General features: G+C 47.4%; 1 protein-coding gene across 2 annotated transcripts in view; it reads left to right on the top strand.

Annotated features, from left to right (window-relative positions):
• LOC105491090 (phosphatidylinositol glycan anchor biosynthesis class L) overlaps positions 1-26,081 on the top strand; it is a 113,502-nt gene that overhangs the window by 75,918 nt on the left and 11,503 nt on the right. For both annotated transcript variants that reach the window (XR_011615421.1, XM_011757245.2), the window contains exons 3-6: positions 6,508-6,598; positions 18,787-18,854; positions 21,939-21,970; positions 23,692-23,825. Coding sequence is in view for 1 of the 2 variants with exons in the window: in XM_011757245.2 (XP_011755547.1) it covers positions 6,508-6,598; positions 18,787-18,854; positions 21,939-21,970; positions 23,692-23,825 (325 nt within the window). In the remaining variant the exon portion in view is untranslated. The remainder of the gene's footprint in view (positions 1-6,507; positions 6,599-18,786; positions 18,855-21,938; positions 21,971-23,691; positions 23,826-26,081) is intronic.

Raw genomic sequence — 26,081 nt, 5'->3', positions numbered from 1 at the left:
CAGACTCCATCTCAAAAAAAAAAAAGAAAAGAAAAAGAAAATTGCAATCTTTCAAACATCTTGCTTACATGCATCAGCCCCCAGTGGCTGGTATAATTGCCTTTGGTTCATCCAAATACAGGGTACTTCTATCAAGCAACTGGTGCTTATTAAACCCCCAAACACTCTTCCTTGCATAGGGTAGAAGCACAATTACTCATTGTTTATTTATTTTAAAAACTTGTTCATTTACTTGAGTTGTGCCATGTACCACCTAAGAAATAGAAGAATAAGGAACAGGCCTAGTCTTATATTTTAACTTTAGCTGAAGAGACACACAAAACAACAGAAAATAATAGAATACTATTCGAATCAGGTACGAAGTCGGGTAGTTTGAGCTATAGTTGGTAGAGGAGTTCAGTGAAGGTTTTTAAATACAAGAAAGGTGTGTAGTAAAGAATTTGGCCTTGCTTCTTGGTAAAGGAGGGAAATTGGGTTCTTTAGTGTGTTCTGACAGCCATGTGTCACTACACATTTGTTCATTTGTGTCTTCACCTTTCCTGATGCATTTTAAAGCATGTGTATAGTATGCAGTTTTGCCTAATAAAGTATTTCATAGAAAAAAAAATTTTTTTTTAAAGAATTTGGCCTTGCCCAATGAGAGATCTGGTCTCTGGCTTTTGGGAGGTTATCTGTGTCATACCTGATAGCCGTGTCTTTGCTCTGTGAGGGAAGCTCGTTTGGAGAAAGACTCACAGGAACAGGTGTTGCTCCATGCTTTTCTTTCAGTTGGTCCACCTCCTGATAGTGGGTGAGGTCAATCATTTGCTTATGACACAGTCCTAAACTTACGAGTTGGAAGGACTCTCAGGCAGTCATCAGGTGCATCCCAGAATTATTTTATCTTTACTGATGATGCAGCTCCTGCCATGGTCACATGGAAAGCAGGGGAGCTAGAACTCGGGTTCTGTGTCATCCTACCCCATGTTCTCTCTGCCACATCACATTGCCTGCTGGTGACACTGGACCATTGTAACCATGGACAGTACTCTGTCCTTGAGCTTCTGGGGTGAAGTTGGCTATTAACCTTTGCCATGTCTCCCTTCGCTGGCCTTGAATCCTGATTGCCCTGTGGTGCCCCCATGTCCCCCACTACAGTGCTCCCCGCTGCCCTCTATAACCAAGCACATGGCGGGTTATTGCTTTTCCATAAAGTTGGAAAACTCTTAGACAGTGAGAGGCAGGTGGCCAGACTGCTGCTGTCCTTTGAAGGTTTAGGGTCAAGATTGAGCAGCAATTGAAAGTAAGTATCAATTGAACACTTGCTGTGAGTAAGACGTCGCCTCAATCTTACGCCTTTGCTCTTTTCCAATGGAAACTACAGTTTCCAGGCTCCCATGTCCATTGGCTTCTGGAGAGGTTTGACCAGTAGATGGCAATGATGGATGACTAGGAGGTAGCAGAGGGAAGAACAAGGTATTTCCCCCACCCTCCACCCTAAGTGGCATGTCCATCAGCAGGTTGGTATTTTCCCTGACATCAGGCTAGTTCTCCTGACATCTAGTTCCCACCACTGCTCCCCTTCCATGGCTCTGGTGTCCCATCTTAGAGGCGGTGGTGCCCTTCTGCTGTTGCCAGTCTCTGCATTGTTTCACTGTTTGGCCTCTCAGCTCTTCCCATACAGTGAGTGGGTAAACAGATTTCTGTATTAAATTCCTTCTGAAATACCTGGTGGTCTCTATTTACTTGGCTAGACCTTGACTGATGAATGGCTCATGTAACATCGTCCATCAGGGGACTTATGATAGGTTGGAGAGTAAAGAATTAAATATATGTAGCCTGTAATCCCAGCACTTTGGGAGGCTGAGGTGGGTGGATCATCTGAGGTCAGGAGTTCTAGACCAGGCTGGCCAACATGGTGAAACCCTGTCTCTACTGAAAATACAAAAACTAACCGGGCATGGTGTTGCATGCCTGTAATCCCAGCTACTGATGGGCTGAGGCAGGAGAATCGCTTGAACCCAGGAGGCGGAGGTTGCAGTGAGCTGAGATCATGTCGCTGCACTCCAACCTGGGTGACAGAGCAAGACTCTGTCTCAAAAAATATATATATACATATATATATGTGTGTGTGTGTGTGTGTGTATATGTGTGTGTGTGTGTATATATATGTAAAATACTAGTAAAATAAAATGTAGAGATTCCATACATGTACTAAAAAATCACCGAGTTATTAGCTGGGCTTGGTGGCTGACACCTGTAATCTCAGCTACTTGGGAGGCTGAGATGGGAGGATCACTTGAGCCTGGAGGTCAAGGCTCCAGTGAGCTGTGCTTGTACCACCGCATTCTAGCCTGGGTGACAGAGCAAGTATCTGTCTCAAAAAAATAAAATATCAGCCAGGCGTGGTGGCTCACGCCTGTAATCCCAGCACTTTGGGACGCCAAGGTGGGTGGATCACAAGGTCAGGAGTTTGAGACTGGCCTGGCCAATATGGTGAAACCCTGTCTCTACTAAAAATACAAAATTAGCCGGGCATGGTGGCGCACGCCTGTAATCCCAGCTACTTGGGAGGCTGAGGCAAGAGAATCACTTGAACCCGGGAGGCAGAGGTTACAGTGAACCAAGATGGTGACATTGCACTCCAGCCTAGGCAACAAGAGTAAAACTCTGTCTCAAAAATAAATAAATAAAATAAAATATTCAGGAGAAAATAAATGAAAAATGAAAAATGAGTAGATTAGTGATCTCCAAACATTTTTATCACACTCCCCTAATGGCAAGAAACAACATTTGAGCTTGCACCTCCATATTTATGTACTTATTTACTCAAATTATATACATGTTAACCCCGTTCGTATATGATGCCTTATAAAATAGCTACAAAATATAGATTTAAACAGAAAAACAGGTAAATAGAAGTCCTGGTGATTCATTGCTTTACCTCAGTGAGTCATCTTACACATCTCCTGTGGTGCCTACCCCACTTTGAAATCATCAACTGCAATAGAAGTGGCCGTCAAAGAGCTCTGCAAGGGACTGCAAGAAAGAAGGACTGGGGGCTGGGCGCGGTGGCTCACACCTGTAATCCCAACACTTTGGAAGACCGAGGTGGGTGGATTACAAGGTCAGGAGTTTGAGACCAGCCTGTCCAATATGGTGAAACCCTGTCTCTACTAAAAATACAAAAATTAGCTGGGCATGGTGGCAGGTGTCTGTAGTCCCAGCTACTGGGGAGGCTGAGGCAGGAGAATAACTTGAACCTAGGAGGCAGATGTTGCAGTGAGCTGAGATTGCCCCACTGCACTCCAGCCTGGGCTACAGAGTGAGACTCCGTCCCAAAAAAAAAAAAAAAAAAAAAGGAAAGGGGGGTTTAAATTAGGCTAATGCAGCAATAACAGCCACGATTTTGATGTTTACACATTTCTTTACAGTTCTTGGAGTCTCGCTCCATGGCCCAGGCTGGAGTGCAGTGGCGCAGTCTCAGCTTACTGCAAGCTCCGCCTCCCAGGTTCATGCCATTATCCTGCCTCAACCTCCTGAGTAGCTGGGACTACAGGCACCCGCCACCACGCCCAGCTAATTTTTTTTGCATTTTTAGTAGAGACGGGGTTTCACTGTATTAGCCAGGATGGTCTCGATCTCCTGACCTTGTGATCCACCCGCCTCAGCCTCCCAAAGTGCTGGCATTACAGACAGTTCTTAAATGCTTTCTGACCTGTGTTATCTCATTGACCCCTTCAAATAATGAGAAAGGAAGTGAATCAAAATAGGATATAGATTGGGGAAAACCTGAATGCCTGACCAGAGGAGTTTGGACTTAATCATAAAAGTGATGATGCGTTATCAGATGTGTCACATCACAGAGCAGATATTTACAGTTCAAAGTCCCTCCCTAAATGATTGGCCTCACCCACAATGACTGGGTGGAGCCACCGAAAGAAAGGCATGGAGCAACACTTGTTCCTGCATCGCCCCTCAAAAAAGCAGATCCCAGTTCTCTGAAGATAAATGAAAGGCAGCCATGAACTTCCCCCTCTTTGAGGTTTATCTTTCAGCACGTTAGAACCTCAGAACAACAGAGAATTAGTAGGCTTAGCCAACTATCCTCCTATCCTTTCTCTCGTGTGCTAACGTTCCATATACTATTACTGGTGTATTCTCTCTCCAAAATGATGCCTTGGTACATTTATGTGGACCTCTCAGTCGGGAGTATGTATGTAGCTGTTGTCACTCCAAGACATTTTCTCTGTGCCCTGTGTCTATTTCTCCTTCAGCCGCCTGAGCTCAGGGGGTTATGTTTTACACATCATATTCAGCTCCATATCCAGGAAGCAAAACTGGACTTTGTCCTGATCCCACTTTATCCCTTTCTCCCAATCCTGTCCCCCACCTGCTGAGCTGCCCGTCCTGCTCACTGCAGGAGCACTATGAGAACCACCTGGAGTGGCCGACGGGATAGGGCTTTGAAAAGTACAAAGCTGCCCTCTGCAGTAAACACCCTAAAGAAGAGGTCCTCAACCCCCAGGCTTCAGACCAGTACACGTCCCTGGCCTTTTAGGAACCAGGCAGCACAGCAGGAGGTGAGTGGCGGGCAAGCAAGCATTACTGCCCCAACTCTGCCTCCTGTCAGATCAGTGGTGGAATTAGATTCTCATAGGAGCGCAAACGCTATTTTGAACTCCACATGCGAGGGATCTAGGTTGCACACCCCTATGAGAATCTAATGCCTCCCACCCCTGTCCGTGGAAAAAGTATCTTCCATGAAACTGGTCCCTGGTGCCAAAAAGGTTGGGGACCACTGCCATAAGTGGTTGGTAAATGAACCAGCTGAAGCAAAGGAAATAATGACACTATTTATTGCTGAGGCTCATGTCATTTTTGTGCTGAAAAACCTCCTGTGACTCTCCTTTGCCCAAAGTTCGAAAGGGGGCCAGTTAATGACCTTTGTCCATAGGGAAGTGATAACAACCTGCCTGGTAGGGAGCAGAGCCCATGTCCTCTCAGCAGCATTATGGGTGTTGCTGTAGGACCTGACCAAAAGAGAGATAGGTATCAGTTTATAAGATTATTAATAATATTTTCAAAAAAGGGGGCCAAAGTAGGCCTTGGTCTCATACCAGGTGACACCATAGATCAAAGCACAAAAAAGAGACAGGAAGGATTTCAGCAGGTTGGAGAAGGAGATAGATAGGCCTGTGGTGTGGCCAGGTGGAGACACAGATAAGTTGCAGTTTATTCTGGTAAAGACTTTTGTACCTAACATGCAGCAAGCCCCAGTCCTGATGGAGGGGGGATGTAGCCAGCTCCCTACTGCTAAAGCATTTTGGCTTTGCAGACAAAACCTGCATTCAAAATCTAACTCTAACAGTCTTGCAAACAAGCTACTTAACTTCATTGATAAAGGCTCTGTCAAAGGCCAGGCATGATGGTTCACACCTCTAATCCCAGCACTTTGGGAGGCTGAGGCAGGCAGATCACCTGAGGTCAGGAGTTCAAGACTAGTCTAGCCAACATGGTGAAACTTCATCTCTACTAAAAATACAAAAAAGTAGCTGGGTGTGGTGACGGGCACCTGTAATCCCAGCTACTTGGGAGGCTGAGTAGGAGAACTGTTGGAACCCAGGAGGTGGAGGTTACAGTGAGCTAAGATCACGCCACTACATTGCAGCCTGGGCAACAGAGCAAGACTCAGTCTCAGGGAAAAAAAAAAAATTAGCCAGGTGTGGTGGTATATGCCTGTAATCCCAGCTACTCGGGAGACTGAGGTGGGAGAATTGCTTGAACCCAGGAGGCGGAGGTTGCAGTGAGCCACTGTACTCCAGCCTAGGTGACGGAGCAGTAATTCTAGCACTTTGGGAGGCCTAGGTTGGGCCGATCACCTGAGGTCAGGAGTTCGAGACCAGGCTGGCCAACATGGTGAAACCCCGTCTCTACTAAAAATACAAAAATTAGCCGGGCGTGGTGGTGGGTGCCTGCAATCCCAGCTACTCAGGAGGCTGAGGCAGGAGAATCGCTTGAACCCAGGAGGCAAAGATTGTAGTGAACCGAGATCTCACCACTGTACTCCAGCCTGGGTAACAGAGGGAGACTCCATCTCAAAAAAAAAAAACTCCGTCAAAAGGTGTTCATGAGGTTAATGAAATAACATATCTTTGTACTTTTTATTAAAGTACTGTTACTATTATTCTCATAAAGTGCATATCATCATGCCTTGTGCTCAAGTTCATTTTTAACACATTTGTCTCCCCAACTTGTAAACAGAGCCTTATCTCGTTGATATTGTTTCTTCCCCTCAGCAATAAGCATAAAGCTCCAAAAGTGTGTTGTGTGGAATTGTGCATTAATTTCTAGTTGTCTCATGTTTGTGAATTTCACCTTAACTGAAATCTGAGGAAGCTTAAGGGCAGGGACCCCTTACCCCCAATGTAATTATCACAAAACCGGGCATGCACCTACTTACTGGAGCTTAGGGAGAAGGTTGCACCTGATTAGAAAATGTGTTCAAGTTGTGCTTCTCCCTTGTAGGGATTTCCCAGATGACCCAGGTGTGCAGTGGGACACAGAGCATGTGGCCAGCGTCCTCCTCCAGCACATAGAAGTGAATGGCATCAATCTGGTAAGGGGACAGCTCCCTGAATGGAAAGCCTGAGGTCTTGGTCCCATTCACACCAGGTGGTTTCTGTAATTTTTCCTGTGGCTGCCCTCCCACTTCCAGTCCTTCTCCAGGGCCACTCTCTAAGGAGGCCAGAACTTCCTATGCTCACTGTTAAACCTACTGAGGAACAAACATGCCTTTTGATATCTTTACTATCTTTTGTGAGACTGAATAACTAAATTATCAATGCTCAGATAGAGGCAGAAGTTTTTTCTAAACTGTGCCCTCCTTAACACCCTCAAGCCCCTGCGTTTGTCCTGACACCTAAAAACTCAGGTCTCCCATAGCCTGCCCAATGATTCTCATTTATACAGAACTTCACCTCACTGTTTACCAAGCATTTTCACAGAATATCATCTTAACTTTAAAAGTAAACTTTGGGCCGGGCGCAGTGGCTCACGCCTGTAATCCCAGCACTTTGGGAGGCCGAGACGGGTGGATCACGAGGTCAGGAGATCGAGACCATCCTGGCTAACACGGTGAAACCCCGTCTCTACTAAAAAATACAAAAAAAAAAAAACTAGCCGGGCGAGGTGGCGGGCGCCTATAGTCCCAGCTACTCGGGAGGCTGAGGCAGGAGAATGGCGTGAACCTGGGAGGCGGAGCTTGCAGTGAGCCGAGATCAGGCCACTGCACTCCAGCCTGGGTGACAGAGCGAGACTCCGTCTCAAAAAAAAAAAAAAAGTAAACTTTGTGGCTGGATGCGGTGGCTCATGCCTGTAATCCCAGCACATTGGTAGGCCGAGTTGGACAGATCACCTAAGTCGGGAGTTCCAGACCAGCCTGGCCAGCATGGTGAAACCCCGTCTCTATTAAAAATACAAAAATTAGCCGGGTGTGGTTGTGTGTGCCTGTATCGCAGCTACTTGGGAGGCTGAGGCTCGAGAATCACTTGAACTTGGGAGGCAGAGGTTGCAGTGCGCAAAGATTCTGTTACTGCACTCCATCCTGGGCGGCAGAGCAAGACTCTGTCTCAGAAATTTAAAAAAAAAGTAGGGCCGGGCGCGGTGGCTCAAGCCTGTAATCCCAGCACTTTGGGAGGCCGAGACGGGCGGATCACGAGGTCAGGAGATCAAGACCATCCTGGCTAACACAGTGAAACCCCATGTCTACTAAAAATAATACAAAAAACTAGCCGGGCGAGGTGGCGGCGCCTGTAGTCCCAGCTACTCGGGAGGCTGAGGCAGGAGAATGGCGTAAACCCAGGAAGCGGAGCTTGCAGTGAGCTGAGATCCGGCCACTGCACTCCAGCCTGGGTGACAGAGCGAGACTCCGTCTCAAAAAAAAAAAAAAAAGTAAAATTCTCAGTTTACGTTGAAGAAACAGGTTTTGCAGAGGCCAAGCAGCTTGTCCAAGGTAAGCAAGTGGTGGTGAAGCTAGGATTTTTAAGCGTTGATTTCTTCATTCCAAAAAAACCATGAGAATGCATTTATACCCACTAAGGAAGAAAATTTTACATGCAATTAGAGCAATAGCAGAGATTCGTATTTACTGCAAAGGTGGACAAGCCAAGCAACACCAGTCTCAGCTCTTCTAGGATCAGCAGGACTGCTTAGCCCATAGTCAATTTTATTTTATTTTTTATTTATTTATTTATTTTTTTTTTTTTTTTGAGACGGAGTCTCGCTCTGTCGCCCAGGCTGGAGTGCAGTGGCCGGATCTCAGCTCACTGCAAGCTCCGCCTCCCGGGTTCACGCCATTCTCCGGCCTCAGCCTCCCGAGTAGCTGGGACTACAGGCGCCGCCACCGCGCCCGGCTAATTTTTTGTATTACTTAGTAGAGACGGGGTTTCACCGTGTTATCCAGGATGGTCTCGATCTCCTGACCTCGTGATCCGCCCGTCTCGGCCTCCCAAAGTGCTGGGATTACAGGCTTGAGCCACTGCGCCCGGCCAGCCCATAGTCAATTTTAAAGCTGCCAAGGAGGCTTACTGTCTACCACTCAAAAAATATATAGTAATCCTTCATGAGATAATACCTAAAATTCCACACATTTAAAGCCTCACTCATTTGGCTTGAGTTTTGATTAAGTTCTCATTAAACATGAATCCTGCTGGCAGAGAAACATATTAGGCTTTTTTTTTTTTTTTTTTTTTTTTAGGCACAGGTTGTCCCTCTGTTGCCCAAGCTGGAGTGCAGTGGCTGCCTCAGCCTCCCAAGTAGCTAGGACTATAGGCACATACCATCATGTCCAGGTAAATTTTTTTTTCTTTTTTTCTTTTTATTTTCCTGAAATGGAGTCTCCCTCTATCGCCCAGGCTGGAGTGCAGTGGCGGGATCTTGGCTCACTGCAACCTCCGCCTCCTGGGTTCAAGTGATTCTCCTGCCTCAGCCTCCCGAGTAGCTGGAACTACAGGTGAGTTCCACCACGCCAGGCTAATTTTTGTTTTTTGTTTTTTGTTTTTTTTTTGAGACGGAGTCTCGCTCTGTCTCCCAGGCTGGAGTGCAGTGACCGGATCTCAGCTCACTGCAAGCTCCGCTTCCCGGGTTTAATGCCATTCTCCTGCCTCCCTCCTGAGTAGCTGGGACTACAGGCGCCCACCACCTCGCCCGGCTCGTTTTTTGTATTTTTTAGTAGAGACGGGGTTTCACTGTGTTAGCCAGGATGGTCTCAATCTCCTGACCTTGTGATCCACCCGTCTCGGCCTCCCAAAGTGCTGGGATTACAGGCTTGAGCCACCGCGCCCGGCAATTTTTGTATTTTTAGTAGAGATGGAGTTTCACCATGTTGGTCAGGCTGGTCTCAAACTCCTGACCTCGTGATCCACCCACCTCGGCCTCCCAAGTGCTGGGATTACAGGCGTGAGCCACCACACCCAGCCAATTTTTAATTTTTTTTTTTTTTTTTTTTTGAGATACAGTCTTGCTCTGTCACCCAGGCTGGAGTGCAGTCGCACGATCTCCACTCACTGCAAGTTCCACCTCCTGGGATCACACCATTCTCCTGCCTCAGCCTCCCGAGTAGCTGGGACTACAGGCGCCTGCCACCACGCCCGGCTAATTTTTTGTATTTTTAATAGGGAAGGGGTTTCCCTATATTAGCCAGGATGGTCTCGATCTCCTGACCTCATGATCCACCCACCTTGGCCTCCCAAAGTGCTGGGATTACAGGCATCAGCCACCATGCCCGGCCTAAATTTTTTTTTTAGTTACAGGATCTTGCTATGTTGGCCAGGCTGGTCTCCATCTCTTGGGCTCAAGCTATCCTCCCTCACTGGCCTCCCAAAGCACTGGGATTACAGGTGTGAGCCACTGCACCAGGTCCTGAGAGCAGATTTTCATTGATATATTGATTGAACTGTTTTTGTTTTCTAATGACAGAAATACAACTGAAATTTAGTACACACAGGCCAAAACAGGCACTTAACTGACTCACCCTGAGTCACATAAAGGCTGAGCTACAGATGGGCCTCAGATACCCCGACCCTACCAGGACTCATCTCCATCTTGCTCTGCATGTTGGCTTTATTCCTTTTCCTGGCTGGAAAAATGGTCACTGGCAGCTTGCAGGCCCCACAATCTTGCTTACCCTTCCCAGAGGGTCTGAGCATGAAAGCAGTAGTGTTAGATCCATGGGCTTAGGAATAATGCCCAGCTGTGCTGACTGGGGCTTGCCTTGGTTCTCTTACTCCTCCTCTTCAGCCCACACAGTTGGAACTTCTCAGAGCCTCCACAGCCTAGATATGTAGACAGGGCTGAGGTTGGAAGTTGTCAGGGCCAGCCTGAAGTACCCCCTGGCACCTCATTTTCTATGCTAGTGGCTTCCCAGTCCCTAAATACTCTCTGTCCTCCCCTACTTCAGTGCACGAGAACTACTGGTCTTCAAGTTGCTCCTGCTGTAGGATACTCTCATCTTTTTTTTTTTCCTGTGAGACGGAGTTTCACTCTGTCTCCGTACTGGAGTGCAGTGGCGTGACCTCAGCTCACTGCAACCTCTGACTCCCCAGTTCAAGCGATTCTCCTGCCTCAGCCTCCCGAGTAGCTTGGACTATAGGTGTGCGCCACCATGCCCAGATAATTTTTTTTTTGGTAGAGATGGGGTTTCACAGTCTCTCAAAGTGCTGGGATTACAGGCGTGAGCCACTGCGCCCAGCCTACTAACAAATTTCTTGTGACACACTTGCTATTAATAAGGAAACTCAAGTTTACAGTACAGTTGAGAATGATTTCTCTGGCCTGCACTTAGTGCCATAGTAGAAGTATAAGATCATGCTAACACCGTGGCCAGTGTAGCTATAACTGGCCATCATTCGAGCTGAGCATGGGTTTCCATTCAGCCCAGAAGTTTCAACTGCACACAAGAGATGGTGGAACAGCAACACAGAAGCACAGACAGAGGTGTGGAGCACAGACTAAGCCACGGGGAGAGAGTTTCTCACCTGGGCTGAACCAGGATGAGAGCATAAGCTCTCCATCATCATCCAAAGCAAAACTGACTCTGCAGCCATCAATGCAGGAAACTGGGTTCTGTCTGGCCTCAGCTCTATAGTACTGCAGGAACATCACAAAGACCACAAGGAATAGCAGACAGGACAGAGCTTTGAAAAGTACAAAGGTGGCTGGGTGTGGTGGCTCACGCCTATAATCCTAGCACTTTGGGAGGCTGAGGTGGGAGGATCACTTGAGGCCAGGAGTTTATGACCAGCCTGGGCAATATAGCAAGACTCCATCTCTATTTTTAAATAAAATGAAATAAAATAAATGTTAAAAAGAAAAGTACAAAGCTACCATCCTTGGAAAGCAGCCTAGGGGGGTAGTAATGTCTTCTCTGGGTGTCAAGCAGGCTAGGTCCTGGGCCTCAACCCCTCTACCTCAACTTTCATCCAATATTTATTGAGTACTCAATATAGGACATTCACTATCAGTGGTGAACTGGCAATACAACAGTGAGCCAGAAGCACTTAGTCCTTGCTCCCATAGAGCAGGATGTGTCGGTGCGGCACTATTGCACATTTGAGACTGGAGAATTTGTTGTGGGGGTTGGCCTTGTGAATTGAAGGATGTTTAGCTGCATCCCTGGCCACTACCCACTAGATGTCAGTAGCAATCCCCCTCCTCAGTTGTCACAATCGAAACGTCTCTAGGCTGCATGCAATGGCTCACACCTGTAATTCCAACACTTTCAGAGGCTCAGGCAGGGGGTAGATCGCTTGAGACCAGCCTGGACAACACAGTGAGACCCTGCCTTTACAAAAAAATTTAAAAATTAGCTAGGTGTGGTAGCACACACTTATAGTCCCAGCTACTCAGAAGGCTGAGGCTGAGGTGGAAGAATCACTTGAGCCTGGGAGGTTGAGGCTGCAGTGAGCATGATCACGTCAGTGCACTCCAGCCTAGGTGACAGAATGAGACCCTGTCTCAAAACAAAACAAAAAAACAAAAACCAGCTGGGCGCAGTGGCTCACGCCTGTAATCCCAGCACTTAGGGAGGCCGAGGCAGGCGGATCACGACATCAGGAGATCGAGACCATCCTGGCTAATGCAGTGAAACCCCGTCTCTACTAAAAACACAAAAAATTAGCCGGGCATGGTGGCAGGCGCCTGTAGTCCCAGCTACTTGGGAGGCTGAGGCAGGAGAATTGCGTGAACCCGGGAGGCAGAGCTTGCAGTGAGCTGAGATCGTGCCACTGCACTACTCCAGCCTGGGCAACAGAGCAAGACTGTGACTCAAAAAAAAAAACAAAAACCTCCAGAAGTTACCAAATGAGCCCGGGGCAAAACTACCCTAGGTGAGAACCAGTGTCTTAGAAACCAGAGCAGCCCCATAGTTACCTATTTATTGGGATCTGGGTAAGATTTTATTTGAACAAATACTTTTGCCCTTCAGGAAAAAATAACAGTGGATGGAGTTTTGTAAAGAATGACAGGTGACATTGTCATGTACAAATTTGCAAAGTTCAGAGAGCTGAACATAATTTAGCTTAGCCCTACTTGCAACAGAAAGGGAGAAACTGCAAGGTACAGGATGAGAGAAAAAGCAAAGACTGGAGAATTTCAAAAGTGATGGAGCTGAATTTCATGGGACCCCAAATCCACTAACCAAGGGACTCCCCTCCAGCACCCTTCTGATATTCATCCAGCCAGTGTGCTAGCCAGCTCCATCTGATGGCAACAGACTGGGAGTTGAGTTATTCTAGGGTTTTCTGCTGTACAGTTTTTGTTTTTGTAGCAAGATGAGGTTCTTGTTCTTGTCGCCTAGGCTGGAATGCGTGGTGCTATCATAGCCCACTATAACATCAAACTCCTAGGCTCAAATGACCCTCCTGCCTCAACCTCCTGAGTAGCTGGGGCTACAGGTGCACGCCAGAATGCCCAGCTAATTTTGTTGTTGTTGTTGTTGTTGTTTTTGAGGCAGAGTCTTGCTCTGTCACCCAGGCTGGACTGCAGTGGCGCCATCTCGGCTCACTGCAATCTCTGCCTCCCGGATTCACGCCATTCTCCTGCCTCAGCCTCCCGAGTAGCTGGGACTACAGGCACCTGCCACCATGTCCGGCTAATTTTTTGTATTTTTAGTAGATACGGGGTTTCACCATGTTAGCCAGGATGGTCTCGATCTCCTGACCTCGTTATCCACCCGCCTCGGCCTCCCAACGTGCCGGGATTACAGGCGTGAGCCATCGGCGCCCGGCCTGTTGTTGTTTTTTGAGACAGAGTCTCACTCTGTCGCCAGGCTGGAGTGCAGTGGTGTGATCTCAGCTCACTACTAACCTCTGCCTCCTGGGTTCAAGTGAATCTCCTGCCTCAGCCTCCCGAGTAGCAGGGACTACAGAAGCACGCCATCGTGCCTGGCTAGTTTTTTTGTATTTTTAGTAGAGACGGGGTTTCACCAACCTGGCCAGGCTGATCTTGAACTCCTGACCTCATCTCCCACCCACCTCGGCCCTCCAAAGTGCCGGGATTACAGGCGTGAGCCACCGTGCCCGGCCTCACTGTACAGTTTTTAAAGACTATCTTCACCTCAACCCAGCGAGGAAAGTAGAGCTGGCATTACTTTTCCTGATCTTATACATGAGGAAAACCAAGACATTCCGTGTTGAAATAACTTCCAGTACTAAAGTTTTCTGACTTACCCAAGGTGCTGTGATTAACTAGAGTTAGAGATAAAAGTAGACTTTGATCTCCCCCAACCACCACCCCACCACCCACCTTGTACTGCATGGAAGGGTGAGATCGGAACCATGTATCTGAGTTATATGTTTAGCTCTTTTTTTTTTTTTTTTTTTTTTTTTAAGATGGAGTTTCCCTCTTGTTGGCCATGTTGCAGTGCAATGGCGCAATCTTGTCTCACTGCAACCTCTGACTCCCAGGTTCAAGTGATTCTCCTGCCTCAGCCTCCCGAGTAGCTGGGATTACAGGCATGTGCCACCAGGCCCAGCTAATTTTGTATTTTTAGTAGAGACGGGGTTTCTCCATGTTGGTCAGGCTCGTCTTGAACTCCCGACCTCAGGTGATCTGCCTGCCTCTGCCTCCCAAAGTGCTGGGATTACAGGCGTGAGCCACCGCACCCGGCTGGCTTTTGAACTATATCAACCCTGAAGGGGTGAGATTCTTAGAATGACAGCTCAGAGACGGCCAGGAGAGTAGGGGAGATGGAAACACATGCTACTAATAGTAAGGCTCAGCTTCGATTGCCCAGCCCTGGGAAAGCCTTTCTCTTCAGGGCACTTGATCCCACGGAAACTTGGCAGTTGGAGCTTTAAAAGGAAAGGGAGAGGGAAATGAAAGAGAGAGGGTTCTGTCAGGGAGCTGCTCGGTTTTAACAAAAGGGGCCATTCCCATGGCACAAGCACAACCCTTCTCTCTGTTATCAGGAGACCATGTTGAGATTACCCTGAATTTACCTAAAGTGATGCTGACTCTTCATGATGTTCCCAATGATTCCTGAATCTCATGATGCCCAGAAGCCGGTCTCCCCATGGCCATGGCACTCTCAGAGGATGTTTGGTGACTGGACCTTGTGTTCTGTGGTTGTTTCCACTGTCTCCACCTCTTAGATTTGGTCCTCTTGCTAGGCCATAGGGTGTGGGCCTGACCCAGTGCAGTAAAGTCCAGGGCACCTTGGCCTAGGTGCTAACTCCTTCAAAGTTTCTGCTTTATTTCCACAGCTGCGCGTTTCCAGCCTGCACTGTGCATGCTGGGTGGGAGAGGGCAGCTTGAATGCAATAACTGCACCTAGCACAGTTGTCAAGACTCTTTCTTTACTACCATGAAGGAAACCACATTTAAAAATGTGTCCCCTTATGTATCCTCTGGGCATTACATATAGTTCTGTCATCAAAGGTAAGAATGATTTTGACCCCAGTGCCTGGTACAGAGTAAGTGCTCAGTAATGTCAGTTAGCTATTATTACAGCTATTACCACAACCTCTAAAAAGAAATGCTCGGCTGGGCACAATATCTTATGCCTGTAATCCCAGCACTTTAGGAGGCCAAAACAGGAGGATCATTTGACCCCTGAGTTTGAGACCAGCCTGGGCAATGTGGCGAGACCTTGTCTTTACAAAAAGAAAATTTTTTAATTAGCTGGGCCTGGTGGCATGTGCCTATAGTCTCAGCTACTTGGGAGAGGAAGACAGGAGGATCACTTGAGCCCAGGAGTTCAAAGTTACAGTGAGCCATGATCACACCATTCCAGCCTGGGCGACAGAGGAAGACCTTGTCTCTAAAAAATAAAACAAAAACAAAAACAAAGAAACCCTGGATGCAGTGGCTCACGCCTGTAATCCCAGCATTTTGGGAGGCTGAAGCAGGCAGATTGCTTGAGCCCAGGAGTTCAAGACCAACCTCAGTAACATAATGAGACCTTGTCTCTACTAAAAATTTAGAAAATTAGCCAGGCATGGTGGCATGCCCCTGTAGTCCCAGCTACTTAGGAGGATGAGGTGGGAGGACTGCATGAGCCCAGGAGGTCAAGGCTGCAGTGAGCTATGATCATGCCACTGTACTACAGCCTGGGAGGCAGAGCAGGAACACTTAACCATCTCATAGATAATTAGATTAGTCTTCTTCCAGGGACCTAAAGAGGAAAGTGATAAAGTGAACATAAAAGCAGTTTGAAAAGTAAGTGACAGAAGCATGAAAAGTATCCTGTTTTTTTTTGTTGTTGTTTGTTTGTTTGTTTTTGTTTTTTTTTGAGATGAGTCTCACTCAGTCACCCAGGCTGGAGTGCAGTGGCACGATCTCGGCTCACTGCAACCTCCGCCTCCTGGATTCACGCCATTCTCCCGCCTCAGCCTCCTGAGTAGCTGGGACTACAGGTGCCCGCCACCACGCCCAGCTAATTTTTTGTACCTTTTGTAGAGACCCCGCCCAGCCAAAAAGTATCATTTTTAAATTAGTTCTTACTTGGATTCCATCGTTGAGCACAAAACAGTAATCTGGTTCAGGATAGAAATATAAACATTAGGCCTGGTGTCATGGCTCACATCTGTAATCCCAGCACTTTGGGAGGCCAAGGCGGGTGGATCAGCAGGTCAGGAGTTCGAGACCAGCCTGGCCAACATGATAAAACCCATCCCTACCAAATATATAAAAAATTAGCCAGGTGTGGTGGCACGCACCTGTAATCCCAGCTACTCAGAAGGCTGAGGCAGAAGAATTGCTTGAACCTGGGAGGTGGAAGTTGCAGTGAGCCGAGAGATCACGCCACTGCACTCCAGCCTGGGCAACAGAGCAAGACTCCATCTCAAAAAAAAAAAAAAGAAACAGAAATATAAACATTAGGCCAGGCGCATGGCTCATGCCTGTAATCCTAACACTGGGAGGCCGAGGCGGGTGGATCACTTGAGTCAGGAGTTCGAGACCAGCCTGGCCAACATGGTGAAACCCTGTCTCTACTAAAAATACAAAAATTAGCCAGGCGTGGTGGCACGTAACTGTAGGCCCAGCTACTTAGGAGCAGAGGTGAGAGAATCTCTTGAACCCAGGAGACGGGTTACAGTGAGCCAAGATCGCACCACTGCACTCTAGTTTGGGCAACAGAGCAAGACTCCATCTCAGAAAAAGAAAGAAAGAAAAAGTAATATAAAGCATTCATCATTAAAAGACTGTAGTTGAATTATGGCATTCTGTTGTTAAAATTCTTCCATTACCCACCACTTCTGTTGATTTTGTCAACATGGTAATACATTGAGGGTCATGGTAACTTTAATGTCACAGGATCCTAAAATGTCTTCTGAATTATTAAAAAGTTTGTGTGTGTGTGGCCGGGCGTGGTGGCTCAAGCCTGTAATCCCAGCACTTTGGGAGGCCGAGGCGGGTGGATCACAAGGTCAGGAGATCGAGACTATCCTGGCTAACATGGTGAAACCCCGTCTCTACTAAAAATACAAAAAACTAGCCGGGCGTGGTGGCGGGCGCCTGTAGTCTCAGCTACTTGGGAGGCTGAGGCGGGAGAATGGCGTGAACCCGGGAGGCGGAGCTTGCAGTGAGCCGAGATCAGGCCACTGCACTCCAGCCTGGGAGACACAGCAAGACTCCGTCTCAAAAAAAAAAAAAAAAAAAAAAAAAAAAGTTTGTGTGTGTGTGTGTGTGTGTGTGTGTGTGTGTGTGTGTGTGTGTGTTTGGTGCCATGAACAGTGAGGTTAACTATGTACTTATCTTTTCAAATAAGGGATCTATTAATGATTCTCAAGATAATCCTTCTAACCAGAGTGTTTGCTTGCCTGGAATACCATATTCCCTCACAGATGAGCTCTTCCAGACTCCAGGAGAAAGCATAACTAATCTAAACTTATGTACTTGGTTGGTAGCTATCAGAATAAGAGTACAGGTCTTCTGATTCTCTCTTTTTTTTTTTTTTTTTTTGAGATGGAATTTCACTCTTGTCACCCAGGCTGGAGTCTAGTGACGTGATATTGGCTCACTGCAACCTCCACCTCCCAGGTTCAAGTGATTCTCCTGCCTCAGCCTCTCAGGTAGCTGGGATTACAGGCGCCCACCACCACGTCCGGCTCATTTTTGTATTTTTAGTAGACAGGATTTCGCCATGTTGGCCAGGCTGGTCTCGAACTCCTGACCTCAAGTTATCTGCCCGCCTCAGTCTCCCAAAGATCTTTTGATTCTTACACAGTGCTTCTTCCTGCAACCTAGCACGCCTTCTCACATAGAGGATGCTGGTAAAGAGCGTGGACTGTGGAGTCAGAAAGATCCAAACCCCAAGAACAACTCCTCCACTCAGTGGCAAGGTGATCCCAGCTTCGGCCTCTGCTTTCTGAACTTCCTCAGATGTAAGATAGGGTTAATACTATGCCTTTGCTCAGTAAATGTTAGCCACTCTTATTAACAGAGGGCTTGCTGTATATGCAGTCACTATGCTTTACAGTTTAAAATACAAAGACCAAGAGTGAATCCCTTCCCAGACCATTCCAATCCCAGTTCCAGGCTCCTTCATCCATGCAGGATGGTCACCTTTCCTTGGGGACAGCTGGCCTCTTTCTATCACCCCTAATCAACCATTCTATCCTTTTCTTCAGTCCTTGTTGTCGTTTTTATGTTTCTTTTATTATTTAAGTTAGCCTTTTTATTATAATTATTCAAATTATTCTTTGTTTTTTCTTTAATTCATTTGTGTAGAAATGAAATGTTGGAATACAGACTGAGCTTGTAGTTAATAAACAGATGTTGATATAGCTGTGAAAATGGGAACAGAGGCAGTCTATGAATAAATACACTTTTTCCATGAACTCAATCCCAGGACACGGTGGACATTGTCCCTCAAAGTTTTTTTTTTTGCCCTCAGTATGGCACGAGAAAAAGAGAACCAGTAATTCAGGCTGTATCTGCATGAACAGAGTTCACTTAGAAGCTAGCCAGGAATGCTAAGTGTGCTAATAAATGGCTAAACCGATAAGCAACAAAGATATTCTGAACCCAAGTTGATATCATGGCTGAATTCCACTCTGCTCCACTGGTTAGGAACAAGAGTAAAGCGTCAAACCCTGGGAAGCAGTCTCTACGTGATCAACCACAGCACGAGCTACACACCACTGATCTGCTCTGAAGTCACTTCAGATAGATGCTGCATTTGGAAAGTTTCAGGGTTCTGTTCTCTCCTCTCCTTCCCAAGGGATGGAGATAGCTCCATTGAAGTTGAGGTGGTGGAGAAGGCATTCAGACAGTCATAAGTGAAAACCCTGTGTTTCTCTACAGGTGGTGACTTTCGATGCAGGGGGAGTAAGTGGCCACAGCAATCACATTGCTCTGTATGCAGCTGTGAGGTATGATTCTCTGGGCGATGGAGGTGGGGGAGGGTTTGTTTGTTTGATTAGGGCTCATGGTTTAAAGTCTAAAGCACTTTCCCACTTGTTATGTGAGCCCATGAAACTCACTGCTGGCTTATCATCTAGCCCTGCTCACTGCATCTCACCATGTCCTCTCTCTGAGAAATCTCTCTCGAGTCCTAGTACGAATGCTCATCTCCTAAACAGCTGAATTTTTTGTATACACTGAATACTGCAAATGGGGTAATTGACTTTATTCATCTCTTTTCTGTGGCCACAGAAATCTTGAGGGCCAAATTTGCAACCCCTGTGGCACATGGACAAGACTTTAAGGAATGAGTGCTGTGAATCAGTGTGCCTCCAGATTCACCATCTTCTTCCCCTTACTCTCACTTCCTTCATGTATTTTATACAACTCTCAAATCTTTGGAGAAGGAGGATATACATACATAATATGAAATGCGTTTGTTCTTCACAGTCACCCGATTTTACTGATATTTATTTACATTTTACCAATAAAAATAAAATGCAAGCTCAAAGATATGGAGTGACATAGAGTCATAGAAACATAGATGTGTTTCCTGTCCCCTAGCAAAGTGCTTCTCCTGGGCCCCTGATCAGCGGTGTGGCAGGCCTGTCCCAGCTACTGAGGAAGGAAAGGAGCAACTTGAAGGGAAGGACTTATTTGATAACCTTCTTCTAAACATGCTTAACACTCAGACTGAAGCAATGCAATATGTAAAGTTGGAAATGACCTCACCAACCATTAAGTCCAGCCACCTCATTTTACTGAGGCTGGGAAGTGGTTTGCCCAGCACTACAAGGTTAAACTATGGCAGAGGCAGAATTCAGGAATCCTAGTTCTCCATTCATTATTCTCTCAGATGTATGTGAAGACCAATCCAAACTGAAGACCCTCCTTGTCCTTAAATTTTACATCACTTGGTGGAAGATGCTATAGTTTTACCCACATACTCTTTCTAGGCAGCTTTCCCTGTTTCCTTGACTGTGGAATGAGGGGAGGCTAGACTGTTCTCCCGTGAAGGCTATTCAGTTCCTGGTCCAGCCAGCGGCCACAGCTTTAGAGGAGACATGCTGCTAGTCACATTAGGTCCCTTCAGATTCAGGGAAGGAACATTCCCTGGTTAGTCTGAAATACAAATTTTTTTGATGATATATGGAAAAATGAGGCAGCCCCAGAGTGGTCTTTCCAACCACATGGTTACTCTGAGGCCTTGAGCTTCCAAGACTAGCATGGACAGCAAGCCCCATGGAGAAGTGGAAAAATGGTCTCACCTCATTCTGGATGCACACTGAGCCTGGTGATTTCTCACCAAGAATTTACGCTGCACCAGAGAAAGGATCAGGTCAGGTCTGTTGCAAACATACTAAGAGTACCTCCACAGGCAGGGGGCTGGGGCACTTGAGATTGAGTCACCTGGTCCCATTCCTGGTCCAGTCATCACTGAAGTGGGGAAAAGCAGAGAAGGCATCATTCTGGATGGAAAGAACCCAAGGAGACAACTCTGTGTAGATAGAACTGCCTGGGACCATTTTCCTCAGAAGAGGCTGGAGTGCCACAGGCTCTCAGCACGAAGGTGGGCCACTGTGCTTCAGATAAAACAATTCGTGGACATGCCACCAATCTTCTAAAACCTTTTTCCCCACAGTCATCTCTTGCCTGCTAAATTCATTAGACTCACCTTAGCCCTCAGCCATCTTCAACTTTCTGTGGCATTTGGCCCTGCATGTCCCTCACTGCAATGCTGCTTTGGCTTATATGGCACCAGCTTGCCCTCCTCACTCTGGCCTTTCTGGCTACTTCTCAGTCTCTTCCTGGCTTCCCTCCCACCAGTGGCCCCTTGATCCCCCTGTCCCCAAGACTCGCTCCCCAGGCCTCCTCAGCACAGCTTCCCCTGTGGCTTTAAGGACTATAAGCTCTATTTCCAGACAGGTGCCTCCAGCTCACTGCTTTCCCTGGTTATCAGAATATCCACAGGGCTTTGCCCAGAGAACAGAACAAGCCACTTCATTCTCAGGATCCCAGAAATCTTTTTCAGGTTTTTCTTTTCTTTCTTTTCTTTTCTTTCTTTCTTTTTTTTTTTTTTTTTTTTTTAAGACAGAGTCTCGCTCTGTCACCCAGGCTGGAGGGCAGTGGCGTGATCTCGGCTCACTGCAGCCTCCGCCTCCTGGGTTCAAGCGATTCTCCTGCTTCAGCCTCCTGAGTAGCTGGGACTACCAGTGCATGCCACCACACCTGGCTATTGTATTTTTATTAGAGATGGAGTTTCACCATGTTGGCCAGGCTGAGTTGAACTCCTGACCTCGTGATCCACCGACCTCGGCCTCCCAAAGTGCTAGGTTTACAGGTGTGAGCCACCGCGCCTGGCTCCTTTTTCAGGTTTTTCTACCTCTCAGGCTCTGCCAGGCAGTCAGTTCCATGAGTTTGTCAATTCTCTCTCAACTTCTCTTCTTTAACCCCTGTTCCCAAGAGTCTCTGTTCATATAAGTATGTGTGTCTATGTTGCCGGGGCTACCTTCCCAATCCTTCTCTGCCCCCAGATTTCTAAACAACAAAGTAGGGAAGAGACTTGGAGCTCATTGCAGTTGACACTCTCCTCCTCTTAAGGTGGTGAGCACAGAATGACCTTCACTGTCAGAAGGTAGGTGTGGGGGAGCTCAGAAAGGAGAAAGGAAATATCAGGGAAGAGCTATCAGTTAGCATTGTAAAATATTCCCCCATCATACTCCCATTACAATTTCAAGAGGAAAACTATGAAGAGTCCAGCACAGTTATCTTCATTCTCTAATGGGCAAAGCTTAGACCAGGGTACTTCACAAGCCACAGACCAGCCTCTGGATTGGCTGTCCCTGGCTCAGGTGCCCATCCGGATCCCTTCAGCTGTTGCCAGAGGTATGGGATCCTGGAAATCTATGCAGTGATTTATGCAAAAGAAACCACCTGGAAACTCACATGGAGGGGTACCATGGGCATGGCAGGCTTTCCTCTGAAGGCCCCTCCTATTACCTACAAAGGAAATGATTCTTATGCGTCTCACTCTTGTCCTTTCCCTCCTCCAGGGCCCTGCACTCAGAAGGGAAGTTACCTAAAGGTAAGGCTTGTTCCTTTTGCAAAGGGCCACAATATACTGTCCTTCTGAGAAACTTATGAGAGGGAAATTTGCAAATCCACGGAGAGCTGCCCTCAGCCGAGCAGAGGCAGTGGTTGGGGAGGCCGCCAAGCTCTTCCTCACTCACCTCAGGGTACCTGGCAAATTGTATCTGCCAGCAAGTGCCTGCCTGCAGGGCCACCTCTGGATGAGTGGGGAGGCCAGGTTTGCCCCTCACCTGTCTAGCTTTTTCACAGGGTGGATGTTTTACACCTCTGGTATTCTTCCAGTCTGAACTCAATCCCATCCCCCCACCAATTAGGCAGGTTGTAAATGACTGCTGGATGCTTGATGGATCAATCTGCCTTAGTCAGGAACTCTCCCTAACCCACAGAAAGTATTTGACCTCATCTGACCATTTACTGCATGACCCCCATGCTTATCCTCTCTGGGCCAATTTCTGGGGTGGTCTGTCATACCTTATAGGAGCGATATGAAGATTCAATGAATGAAAACATAAGTAGGTTATGCCCTTTCTGTGTGGGATGACTGAAAAGAGCTTACCAAGCCATGATGTCTTTGGTACATGACTATAGTTCGTTTGATTCTCTTTTTTTTTTTTTTTTTTTTGAGATGGAGTTTCGCTCTTGTTGCCCAGGCTAGAGTGCAATGGAGGATTTTGGCTCACTGCAACCTCCACCTCCTGGGTTCAGGCCATTCTCCTGCCTCACCCTCCCCAGTAGCTGGGATTACAGACATGCACCACCATCCCTGGCTAATTTTTTTTTTTTTTTTTTTTTTTTTTTTTTTACATTTTTAGATGGAGTTTCTCCATGTTGGTCAGGCTGGTCTTGAACTCCTGACCTCAGGTGATCCACCCGCCTCGGCCTCCCAAAGTGCTAGGATTACAGGCATGAGCCACTGCACCCAGCCATTTGATTCTTATATCAATCCTGTGAGACGGGCAGGTCTCACACTATCAACACAATTTTACAGATTAGAAAACTGAGACTCAGGCTGGGTACGGTGGCTCACACCTGTAATACCAGCACTTTGGGAGGCCCAGGCGGGTGGATCACGAGGTCAGGAGATCGAGACCATCCTGACTAACACGGTGAAACCCCGTCTCTACTAAAAAATACAAAAAATTAGCCAGGCATGGTGGCGGGCGCCTGCAGTCCCAGCTACTTGGAAGGCTGAGGCAGGAGAATGGCATGAACCCGGGAGGTGGAGCTTGCAGTGAGCCAAGATCATGCCACTGCACTCCAGTCTAGGCAACAGAGCGAGACTCCATCTAAAAAAAAACAAAAACAAACAAAAATACCTGAGTCTCAAGGAGGTTAAAGGACTTTGCCAACCCTGTCAGTTTTTGACTGACAGAGCTAGAACCGGGTCTCTAACCTCCCAATACAGTAATTCCTGTCTCCTTCACCTTTCCTTTGGCTTTGAGGTAGCCAGATCTCAACCTCTAGCAACCAACCTTTTTTTGGTAGGGCACACGGCAGGGTAGAGGGTAGCCAGCCAGGTCTTCTGTGGCCCTTTTACTCATTCTAGCTGCAAGAATGATGGGCACAGAGCAGCTTTGGTGCCACAGAAACACCTGGCAATGCTGTGGCCACTGTCCTGCCCTGCCCTGAGCCACAGGGTAGAGGGAGGACGCTCAGGAGAAAATCTGGCTGGAGACCTCAAGGCTCATCACTTCTCCCTGTCTCCTTTCCAACCAGGTTGTTCTGTGCTCACACTTCAGTCTGTGAATGTGCTGCGCAAGTACATCTCCCTTCTGGATTTGCCCTTGTCTCGGCTTCATACTCAGGATGTCCTCTTTGTGCTCAACAGCAAAGAAGTGGCACAGGCCAAGGTGAGGATTGTAAATTCCTGGACACCCCAACTCAGATCTCTGCCCCAGACCCCTTGTCTCCTCAAAGCCCCACCTCTGCAGAAGCCCTAATTGAAGGCCTTCCACAGTGGTTCAGCATCTGTCCCTGAGAATTAGGACTAGGCCAGCTAGATCTTGAGAGGCATAGATTTTTCAATGACTTTAGCCTTTTTTTCTAATTATAAAAATAATATATGCTTTTTCTAAAACTAAGTAACACATGCTCATTGCAGAAAATTTTGAAAAACATAAAAGCATCAAAAAGAAAATAAAAATAGGAACAATTACCTGCAGCCCCACCAATCACAGGTAATCCTTGTTAACATGTTGGGCTACATCTTTCTACTCTTTTTTTTTTTTTGAGACGGAGTTTTGCTCTTGTCGCCCAAGCTGCAGTGCAGTGGCACAATCTCAGCTCACTGCAACCTCCGCCTCCCGGGTTCAAGCGATTCTCCTGCCTCAGCCTCCTGAGTAGCTGGGATAACAGGCACCCGCCCCCACACCTGGCTAATTTTTTGTATTTTTAGTAGAGCTGGGGTTTCATCATGTTGGCCAGGCTGGTCTCAACCTCCTGATCTCAGGTGATCCGGCCACCTTGACCTCCCAAAATGCAGGGATTACAGGCGTGAGCCACTGCGCCCGGCCCTACTCTTTATATATTTATGGTGTGTAGGTGTAAACGCATTTCAGATGGGATCACACAGTGTCTATTTAAAACCTGCTTCGGCCAGGCGCGGTGGCTCACGCCTGTAATCGCAGCATTTTGGGAGGCTGAGGCGGGCAAATTACGAGGTCAGGGGTTCGAGACCATCCTGGCCAACATGTTGAAACCCCATCTTTACTAAAGCTACAAAAATTAGCCGAGCGCTGGGCGCGGTGGCTCAAGCCTGTAATCCCAGCACTTTGGGAGGCCGAGGTGGGCGGATCACAAGGTCAGGAGATCGAGACCACAGTGAAACCCCGTCTCTACTAAAAATACAAAAAATTAGCCGGGCGCGGTGGCGGGCGCCTGTAGTCCCAGCTACTCAGGAGGCTGAGGCAGGAGAATGGCGCGTGAACCCAGGAGGCGGAGCTTGCAGTGAGCCGAGATCGCGCCACTGCACTCCAGCCTGGGCAACAGCGTGAGACTCCGTCTCAAAAAAAAAAAAAAAAAAAAAAAAAAAAAAAAATTAGCCGAGCATAGTGGCATGCACCTGTAGTCCCAGCTACTCGGGAAGCTGAGGCAGAAGAATCGCTTGAACCTGGGAGGCAGAGGTTGCAGTGAGCTGGGATCACACCACTGCACTCCAGCCCGGGCGACAGAGCTGATTCTGTCTAAAAAAAAAAAAAAAAAAAAAAAAAACCTGCTTTAACAATATGTTATGGGTTGGGCACAGTGGCACATGCCTGTAATCCAAGTACTTTGGGAGGCCAGGGTGGGTGGACTGCTTGCTGGGCAACAGAGCAAAACCCATCTCTACAAAAAAATTAGCCAGGCATGGTGGCACATGCCAGTGGTCCCAGCTACTCGGGAAGCTGAGGCAGGAGGTTCACTTGAGCCCAGGAGGTCAAGGTTGCAATGAACCCTGATCACACCATTGCACTCCAGCCTGGGCAACAGAGCCAGACCCTAGCCAAAAAAAAAATCAGAACTATTTATTATGAACATTTTCTCCTATTTCATTTAGTATTCAAATAGCAATGGCTGCCAATTACTCCACTGTATGTATATACCATAAGATATATCATGAATCCCTTACTGTTGGACATTTTGATTTGCCATTTTATCACTGTTATACATGGAGCAATGCTCCCAGCTTGAGGTTAAGGAGAATTCAGACCTGCCAGGAGCCTCTGTAAAGAGCCTAGGGGAGGCCAGGCGGGGTGGCTCACGCCTGTAATCCTAGCACTTTGGTGGGCTGAGATGGGCGAATCGTCTGAGTTCAGGAGTTTGAGACCAGCCAACATGGTGAAACCCCGTCTCTACTAAAATACAAAAAAGTTTTTTTTTTTTTTTGTATTTTTAGATGGAGTTTCTCCATGTTGGTCAGGCTGGTCTTGAACTCCTGACCTCAGGTGATCCACCCGCCTCGGCCTCCCAAAGTGCTAGGATTACCGGCATGAGCCACTGCACCCAGCCATTTGATTCTTACATTAATCCTGTGAGATGGGCAGGTCTCACACTATCAACACAACACGCCCTCCCGGGCGTGGCAGCATACATCTGTAGTCCCAGTTACTCGGTAGGCTGAGGCAGGA

This window comes from Macaca nemestrina, chromosome 17, assembly GCF_043159975.1.
Source record: "Macaca nemestrina isolate mMacNem1 chromosome 17, mMacNem.hap1, whole genome shotgun sequence".
Classification (NCBI taxonomy): domain Eukaryota; kingdom Metazoa; phylum Chordata; class Mammalia; order Primates; family Cercopithecidae; genus Macaca; species Macaca nemestrina.
The sequence above is the reverse complement of the archived record's forward strand: the minus strand, read 5'-3'. Positions and strand labels throughout refer to the sequence as shown.